General features: G+C 31.5%; 1 protein-coding gene across 1 annotated transcript; it reads left to right on the forward strand.

Annotated features, from left to right (window-relative positions):
- Positions 1-1716: 1716 nt before the first annotated feature.
- LOC149569146 (protein LEAD-SENSITIVE 1-like) lies at positions 1717-2481 on the forward strand. Its single transcript, XM_089817701.1, has 2 exons — positions 1717-1834; positions 1960-2481. Exons 1-2 carry the CDS (start codon positions 1741-1743, stop codon positions 2403-2405), a joined length of 540 nt encoding a protein of 179 aa, XP_089673827.1. The 5' UTR covers positions 1717-1740; the 3' UTR covers positions 2406-2481.
- The last annotated feature ends 7720 nt before the right edge of the window (positions 2482-10201 follow it).

Consider the following 10201-nt stretch of genomic DNA (forward strand, 5'->3'; position numbering starts at 1 on the left):
ATCCAAGGATACTACTAGATGTTCCACCATATATGCTCAGTTGTAGGTTTCCATTGCAAGATAAAAATCCACCAACAATCATAAAAAATGGCAAGAACACACTATCTGAGAGAGAAAAAATCATAGCTCAAGAAAAAAAAGATCACATGAGTTGGTAACCTACAAATATGAACTAGACTAAGTCAAGATCATATGACGAGCATCGCAAGTGCTGACTTGAAGAAACTAAGAATTGTAGAAACAATCAACATAAGTTAGAATAAGCCAACAAATTGGCAAAACAGAAAAACACAATAATTTTGGTTGATGTAAAATTGCTACAAACCTAAGATACTCTTGTATCAATTATGAGATTTCCTTGATGGACATACATGAAGGCATCTGTGCATTGTGTAAGGTTTATTCACACCACGTGTTTTAGCATAATTTTAATTATCACATATATTTTCTTTTATAGAATGAACACGAAATAAATAGTTATTAGAACATAATCGGTAGTTAGGCTCCTTCCTAAACCTTTTCCTATGTGTGATATCTTGCATTATTGTAATAATTATTTTGCCTGACACTTATTCACGAATGTGGACTAGTAATTGTGTGCTATACAAAAATTTAATTGAGGGTGCAAAAGGACCACTATTAGTAAATGTGAAATATTTTAGTGGATTTTTTGTTATGATGTATTTGCTTCTTGGAATGAGCAAAAATTGAATAATTATTTGAATGTGGACAATAGCTAGGCTCGTTCCTCAATGCTTTTCTATGTAAGGTCTCTAAAATATTACATTGTCGATGGCTAAAAAATTTTCATTTACACATGAATGTTGTAACAATGTTTCCATGCATTGATGGTGCTTGTTGGGTAAAAATCCCATATTAAACTAATGCTTTGACATAATTTCAATGATTTAATATTTAATTTGTGTTGATTGGACAACATTACATCTCTTACTTGATATGTGCAAGTACCAACAGTAGATGAAATTAATACATGAAAACATGAGAGGAAGTGTGGGATAAGGTACGATTGATAGTTCATAAAGCAATCTTGATATTATTACAAATTAGACACCATTAATGTACATAAGCATATATAAATGAAATATATTTTGTGTTTTGGGCTACTTGAGTACACTATTTATAAGTATAAACGATATTTTTTTAAATGTAAAAGTAAATAATTTTTTGCTACTTGTAATGAGTATAAATAGTTTTTTACTTTGATTGATAAAATGCATGTTCACTTATGAAAGTAGTGGTGTAGGTGTTAATATAAGATATAAATTTAAATTGATTATTAATTTTTTTTTGAATAACTAAAATTTAAATAGACATACAATATACTGATAGTACATTTCTTAAACTTTTTTTTCAAAGTTCATTTTATCAAAGAAATAAAGAATAATGAAAGATGAACAGAAAAGAGAGAAACGTCTAAACAGCAAGCTAAAGCACACATGTTACCAAAAAGAATACTTCTTTTGTCAACCTCTTCTTATATATTATGAAGTTTGGTTGGCTACATAACCACGAGTCATAGTAGACCCATGGTTATAAGTTTGACTAGAAATACGTTCCCTATGTACGACCTCTTGCATTCAAAGCCGGGGGCTCAAAAGTCTGTGTACGACTCATTTATGACCATCACATTTAATGCCCATTAAACTATTAATGAGCATTAACGGCCCCAATAAAAACAACGCCTTGTGATGTTTATCTGTGTCCCGGCCAAGGCTTGAAATGGGTAACAATTCCTCCGCAACGATTCGCAGAAGTGAAATCACACCCGGGGATCACCTTCACTCTTCGCATTTACGCCTCTTCGACCACAACGGTACGCTCGTTACATATATTTTAAATTTTCCAATATTATTTGTTTCAGTCGGTATGGATTAAACTCTTTATAAATATCTCTACCATTCTTTATCGTAATTGTTTTGGGAGATTCACCGCGTACAGGTATTTATATTGGGGAGAATCGAGTCGTACATTTTCAAAATTCGCTTGGAAGTGGAAGATTTGTTCGTCGACACGGCCCTTGCAGAGTTTGCAGGCACCACAGCGGAAGGAGCGGAGTGGTGAAGAGCTGCTTAGATTGTTTTCTATGCTGCGAAGGGATTATTTATCAATATGAATATGGAGTAAATATGAAATGGTGCGCCTCTGATCCCCCTGAAACTGTAGTCGCTCGTGCAAAGGAGCTTCTTAAAGATGGGTTTGGGGAGTACGATCTCATTGATAACAATTGTGAGGATTTCGCTCTCTTTTGTAAGACTGGGAAGCGTATTGGAAGTGGGCAATTAGTAGCCCTCCCTAGCCAGCAATGTTTGTCTTTCCCTTCAATCATGTCTCTCTTGGTTTTCGAAACTTTTTATTATTATTATTATTATTATAATATTATGTAGTTGAAATATTTATATATGCTTCTCGTCCATCATTTGTAATAAACTTTTATAATCAATACAATAATCTGTTTAACTAGACATAGCCACATGTTGTGGATAAAACTAGTGTTGCATTTATTTGTGATTTCTCTTGCCTAATTCTTTACATCTGCTATTTTCTTTTCACATTTAAATCCTTCCAGTGATCCTTACATCGATTGGGAGGCTACATTTGACAAGATAATATGTAAACAATCAACAATATAGTTCTCACCTGTAGCGCAAGGAACTAATGTATTCATCTGATCATTCGAATGTCCACTTGTCGTCTTGACAAAATATTTGTCTTCCTTATCCTATAATTGAGATTTTACGCTCTTCTTTTGAGAGGGCTATTCATGCCACCAGATCACTTCAATGTTTAATTATAATTGATTAATAAAATTAGTTTTTCCTTATGGCAATATATCTTCTAACAAAAAATTGTGAGTACCTAATTTTGTTTTTACCTCAGCTTTTAACTTGTTTTTTTTTCAAAGCCGCTCTCAACATGATTTGTATTCTCAGTACAACCAATACTAACAGTTTGAATCATTGCTTATGTGTTGTGCAAGAATTATTATAAGTTATTTATCTAACGTAATTGAAACTTGATTTGGTTTATAAATCTTGTGGAGAGGAGACTTTCATAATTTAGTTCTATAGTTATTATTTCGACTTGTGGATAGTAACGATTAATATTGTAGGATTTGTGGAGACTTTCAGAATTTAGTTTTTTAGTTATTATTTTGATATTTGAATAGTAATGATTAATATTGTAGGATTTTTTCTATATGTAAGGGTAAACGAATGATTAAGAATGGTAATTTTGAATATTAATAAAATGGTTGTTGATCAACTATAATTTTTGATTAAATTTTTATTTTTAAGATAAGGTAATGGTAATTGGAAGGTGCAATACATTTCAAATTAGCTTTTGAATGTAGAAAAAATAGAGAGCATCTATTTTAAAGAGAAAAAGATTGAAATAGTTTGTATATGCACTAGGTAGTTGTTAATTACAATTGAAGGACAGATTGATAATCTAAAACAACGATTTAATGAGGCGATGGTACAAAATGGTTTGAAGCACTTGAATTTCATTGTGGTAGATGGTGTTGATGGGACTTTGGGCCTAAGCAGCTAGACGAGTTAGTAAATTTAGGGGATGGTGTCCATTATAAAGGCTATTGCTTCTTCCTATTGTACCTTGGATGGTCATTAATTAACATGTAAATAATTCCTCTCTTATTTTTCTTTAAAAAATAGTGTGAGCAGAAATCAATCAAAAATTTGAGAGGTTTATTATATAGTAGACAAACTTGATGTGTGTCTAGGTTTTTATGTTAATTTTGTGGCTCCTAGTCAAACTTTAAAAGAAATTTCAAAACATCATAAAAATTACCCCTTCTTTGGAAAAAAAAAAGTATCCTAAAAACCCTATATCATGTTGAGGCCTAAAAAAGCCTTTAGCATATCATCCCTCTTCTTTAGAGATCTTCCATAACTATGGAGGCCATAATTACTTTCGAAGCTAGATGTGGACTTTTATACACCTTAAAATTGGAAAGGAAATTAAATCATTGATTAATTAAAATTACTCCATTTGGAAATTAAATAGATAAAATATCAAATAAATATGTTATTGATTTAATAAATTAGCTATATAGTTTAATCAGATAATTAAATCCAACCCATTTAAATCAAAGACATGGTTAAATAAATTAATTTCTTGAATTAATAAGTCCTAAAATTGCTCGCCAACCACTAATGGAGAAAATTGAGTCAACCAAGGATGAAAGAATATTGAGAGCACACTTTAAGGCTTTTCTATCGTAACTAATCATTTAACATTTTCTATCCTAGCCCTTAATCTTGTCATATTGTCCCAATATTTGCAACACAACTCAACCTCTCATCTAATCATTGTTAATTTGTGCTCTACCCATACCTTTGGGAAAATCCTATAAATAGAATGTATTCATAGAGAAAATCATCAAATCTCATTTGTATCACCATTATGGTCAAATATATTCATGTTTTAGCATAACTGAGTTCATCTTAGCATCATAATAGAAAATTTATATCAAATTAAGCATATATATTAGATCATTTGGCACAATTAGGTTTAATTCATCATAATCTACCATAACTGCACACAACTACACATAAAATAAAATAATTAATCACTCTCATTCTAAGGATTGTCACTTTAGAACTATTTATAATAGTTGAGATAAATCTTTTAGTCTTCTTAGTTAGAGAAAACTAGCATGGTTATTGATTTTCTTAATTCAAAGTTATTAATTAAGATAGATCTTTGTATTTTGGAATGAATTTGGTTGATCTAATTCTATGAATGTGTTTTTGATACAAAAAATGGCACCCATCATGGTGCTTTATGCTTTAATCTAATATTTATTTCATGATCTTTGGCCAATTTCAAGTGATTTGTGTTACAGATTTGGCATTTGCAGACCTATACATGAGCATGTAAACAAAGAAGATTGACACCTAGATAGAGAATAATGATGTAGACCTATGTTGCAAATAATGATGCCCACACCTAAAAGTTTGATGCCTACTAAAGTTCTTATGACACCTTGAAATTGTTGGTGTTCTCTTAGCTATAATATTCTTACAATGCTTATAATAAAACATTATGATGCCTAGCTTCATTATTTATGATGCTTATAAATTGTAATCATTCTTTTAGAGTGTAGTATACAAATTTGGTCATTTATTCTATTTCTTGTAGTGCATAGTTGTTTATTTAAACAACTTACAATATTTTCAAAAGTGCCTAATTATATCATCTTGGAAATTTCAAATGCTTAGATTTCATTTCATTTAAAATCATTGCAAGTGACAAGAGATAAGAAGGTACAAAAGTCCGCATTTCAGCTTCCAGGACATTAGAAGGAGAAAGAGGAAAGGAGACTTGATACGTATGTTAAAGGATTCATAATGAATTTTTTTTTGAAAAGTTAAAATGATGATGTAAAAGAATCTAAAATTTCTTTGAAAATTATTAATGCTTACAAAGAAAAGTTTCCTTCATTGAACTAGACACGTTTTCCTAGAAATTTCAAATAAAATTGCATTTTGAGTGAATATGTGCATTTGTTGTTGGGTTTGGATTTTCTCCACTTTAGATAGCTTTGTGTTGAACTAATATTTGTGAAAGGGATCCTATGGATTTAGAATGATTACCAAGGCACATATTGAAAATAAAAGTATTCTAAAAAAATGCACATAACTTCAAAAAATATGGGAGTTCTTGAACCTTTACTTTCATGTCATTTCATTAAATCATGGCTTTTCAAATTTCCAAATATAGCTTAATTAGAAAGGATTACTTGTTTGTCATGAATGGTATTAGACCTATGTTGTCAACTTTTAATAATTCAAATAATACAAAATGAAAAATAGACTAAGGGAAGGCTAAATAATACCAAGTCTCCATTATGACATGACTAGGTCATCTAATTTAAAAGATACATATATACATGAAAAATAAATGAAAAAATAAAAATTGTTACCTTTAATTTGGAATCTAAATGTTCTACATTATCTACTATTAGATGCATTTCTCTATATGAGTAACACCCATAGTATTTACGCATATTTGTACATAGGGTATATACATACACACAAACATATGTGTGTGTGTGTGTGTGTGTGCGCGCGCGGGTGTGTGTATGTATATATATGTATGCATATGTATATGTATATGTATATGTATACATATACATATACATATGCATGTACGTATGTATATGTACACATACACATACACATATATGTATACATATATACATATACATATACATATACATATACATATATATATGTGTGTGTGTGTGTGTGTGTGTGTGTGTGTGTGTGTGTGTGTCTATATATATTTATATAGATATATCTACACACATATACATACACACACATATGTGTATGTATACGTACGTACACGTATATACATATACATATACATATACATATATATATATATATATATATATATATATATATATATATATATATATATATATATATATATATATATATATATATATGAATATGTATATATGTGTCTATATATATTTATATAGATATATCTACACACACACCCATATACATATATACATACACACACATATGTATACATGTATATATATGTATATAAACACATGTGTATATATACATATATATACATACATATATATGTGTGTGTATGTATATATATATATATACACACACATGCACACATGCACACACACACACACACACACACACACACACACACACACACACACACACACACACACACACACACAGGCACAGGCACACATACACATATACATATAATAATAACAAGTGTCCACAAGATTAATAAAAAAGGTGTTATGTGAAATGAATGGTTCAATATTTAGGGGAGCTAAGTTGATGATTACAAGGTAAGATTGGATGATTGAGGCTAGGTGGAATAATTATTGCCCTTCTCATTCTTACATTTTGTGGGTGTTTTGGAAAAGGATCTGTTTCATTATTTTTACTAGAGATATTAACTCTATTTTGAACAATTTTTTTTTTCTCTGAGCTAAGGGATCATCAAATTATTGAGTTTCAAAAATATTTTGAAGGCTTTAAGGTGGTATAGTTGTAGAATGGGAGGTAAAATACATCACAGAGAGCCTATCTCATGTGATAAATGAAAAGAGTGTAAGAGGGTCTAGGAGATCTTGAAGGAGGGGCGAGTTACTCTGTTTATGGAAAGGCTGCATGGTGGTAACACAATGGTCACTAATATTTTTTTGAAATAGTGAAATGAGGGGTCGTTGGTTTTCCATGGAAGAGAGTATCTTTTTAATGAGGAATTAATTTCACAGGTTGCAGAGATTTTGATGGCGGGGAATTTTTTTTACATAGATAGGAAGGTCTCTGAGGTAGTTGTCAACCTCTTTCCCAAAAATGATAATGAGAAAGAAACTCTGGTAAAAATGGGTAAGGCTTACTACTCTCCAGTTCTATTAAGAAAATTTGGAGGATGGTGTTGAGGATAATAGTGTAATACATTATGTTCGATGTTTATTTTTCTAGGTTTTTTTCCTATCACTTCATGCTTTTGAACCATTTTTTGGCATTATACTAAAGTTTCATTTCCTTTCTATTTGTTCACCTTGTTTAATGCTAGCATATAGGTTATCGACTCTTAGGAGGTAACTAACCCCCCTCTGCATCATGGCCTAATGGTTCTAATTTATGGACATATTAAGGCTAAATCTGTTGGTTTGCATTCTAATGAAGCCTTGACTTTGGTGAAGAAAGAAAAGACTATGATTCCTTTGATGATGATAATTTCTTTGACAAAGACTAGAGCAATGATTTAGAGATAGGGGATGAAGAGGAGAAAAGTGCTAATATGAAAGGCAAAAGTAAATCCCTTAAATAGACCCCAACCAAGCTTGTGTAGAAGAAAAGAAGAATGACCAAGTGGGATGTGCTGATATATAAAGTTTATAATGAGGATGGTGATGAGTAGGAGATAGATAGAGAAGAACCTGAGACTTTGGGCAAGAAGGAAAAGAAGATTCCCATTGAGAGGGATATGTCCCATCTCAACCACAACTCCTCTGTTATTGACAACACTAGTTTCCTTTAAGAGAACCACCTTAAAGAGGATTCTTCTTAGGGGACAAAGTATTGAAGGACTGTGACTTTGGAGAATTTGATGATTAGGGTCCCACATCAAGAAATTAATTAGGTGGTTAAGGGTAAGGAGATGGAGATATTAATTTGGATCAAGTGATTTACCTTTCCATGTTGATTCTTAGTGATGCTAGCAGGGAAAGTGATATTGATGTCCTTTTGGCTGAAATCAATACAATCTTGGATAAGTATAGGGTCACTAAATAATTTTTTCACAAACATAAGGAGCTCCATCTCAAAATCAAGGCCTTTGAGGGTAAATTGAGATGCAAAATATGATTGGTATTGCTAAGGGTTTTCTTGGTGAGGTTAACATGATAGATGAGAACAAGGGCGGTGCTTATTAGAAGGAGATGGATAGTGAGGATCTTAAAGATTTGGATTCTAGGATGTTGGCTTTAGAAGGAAAGAATGAAAAAATTGAAGCTACCCTCAAGAGTATTGCATGATGACCAAAGCTTTAAGAATTTAAAATGTTTAAATGAACACATCAAGATTCTACTGAACAAGCTGGATAACTCCTCTTGGATAAGGCTATTGTACATATTGTTGATGAAAAGGATTCCCTCATAGACTTGAAAGTTAGTCCTAGCAAGAGGACTAGATCATATACCAAGAAGGAGACCCCCTATCAAATGAAGTTAAAGAGCTAACTAAGGTTGCTACGAAAATGGAGAAGATGGAACTTGTGGTATTGGAGCTACTAAAGTGTTTGAGTTAGTGATGTTGTTGTTGGAACAATTGATTAATTGTGTATTATCTTTGATGTTACACAAAATGTCATGTTATTACCAGTCAGTGTATGCCAAGCTCACTTGTGCATTGAAGATAGTTTTCTATGTATATCAAGTGTTTCAGAGTTTAGCTAGTCTAGAAGATAGTTTCTACCAAGTTAACTCGGGCACCAAAGGAAAGTTTGCAGAAGATGAGTGTTAACCGATCTCACTCGATTAAAGAAGGAAATATTGGATGGACCTAGTGTTAACCAAACTCACTCGATTACCAAAAGAACTTCGCATATATGCAATATTGATCGAGTCCACTTGGTTAACACAACAAAATCATTTCTAAGTTAGTGTCTACTAAGTAGGGACGACTAACAAAGGATTTTCTTGTTTTGGCATATTGAGTTCAATTGATTTATCTGATGGTTTTAGCCGACTAAGAAGATGAATATTAATTATTCTAAGTTGTATTTGAGCTAACTTGACAATATGAAATATATAAATAAAAATTCAAGTTGAAGATTAGAAATGTGTGAATACATGGAAGAAAATTGAAGAATGCTAAGAGGAAGTGAATCAAAAGAATAAGAAGAATATCCTTGAGAAGTTGAAAAGATATATTTGATCAAGAAGGATCAAGTATAAGCCAGAATTGAGATCTGTAATTAGAAATTTAGTTGTATCCAAATCAGGTCATGTCATTGTTACTCTCTAACCATTGTAACATTGATCTAAATCTCTTTACAGAGTTGGCTTAACAACTATTTGTAAATCATCTAACAAGGTGGAATTTCTATTGAAGTGTTTGAAGACCTCTAACTAGGCCACTCCTGATAGGGTGATTAAATCCTCTAATAGGGTCACACCTAATAGTGTGTTTTATAACCTTTAACAAGGTTGGCTCCTAACAGGGCTCACTTCAAAAGAGTGAAAAACAATAACTAGTTGGAATTGGTGGTTTTTCCCAAATTGGATTTCCATGCTAAATGTTGGTGTCAAATGTGTTCATCCTATCTCTCTTATATGTTTGCAACTAAGTTAAAATAATATTAATCACATATAACATCTTAAGATTTTCATGTTAAGTGTTTGCTAAGCAATTACAGTGTTTACCAAGTTACAACATTTTTCTGTATGTTTGTTGAGCATCAACAAAGTTAAATTTTTAGAGTTTGTTTTGTATTGATATCTAATGGATCTAGGATGTATTGTATTGGTAATTGATTCACCCCTCCCCTCTCAGATACTCCTATATTTTCAAAAATTGGTATCAGAGCTTTTGGTTCTTGTAGAGAAGGTTTCAAGAACCTAAGCTAAAGATCAAGATGTCTTATAGAAGAGAGATTC

The sequence above is a fragment of the Cupressus sempervirens genome, chromosome 3 (genome assembly GCF_028749045.1).
Source record: "Cupressus sempervirens isolate cs-2001-9-10 chromosome 3, ASM2874904v1, whole genome shotgun sequence".
In the NCBI taxonomy this organism is placed as follows: domain Eukaryota; kingdom Viridiplantae; phylum Streptophyta; class Pinopsida; order Cupressales; family Cupressaceae; genus Cupressus; species Cupressus sempervirens.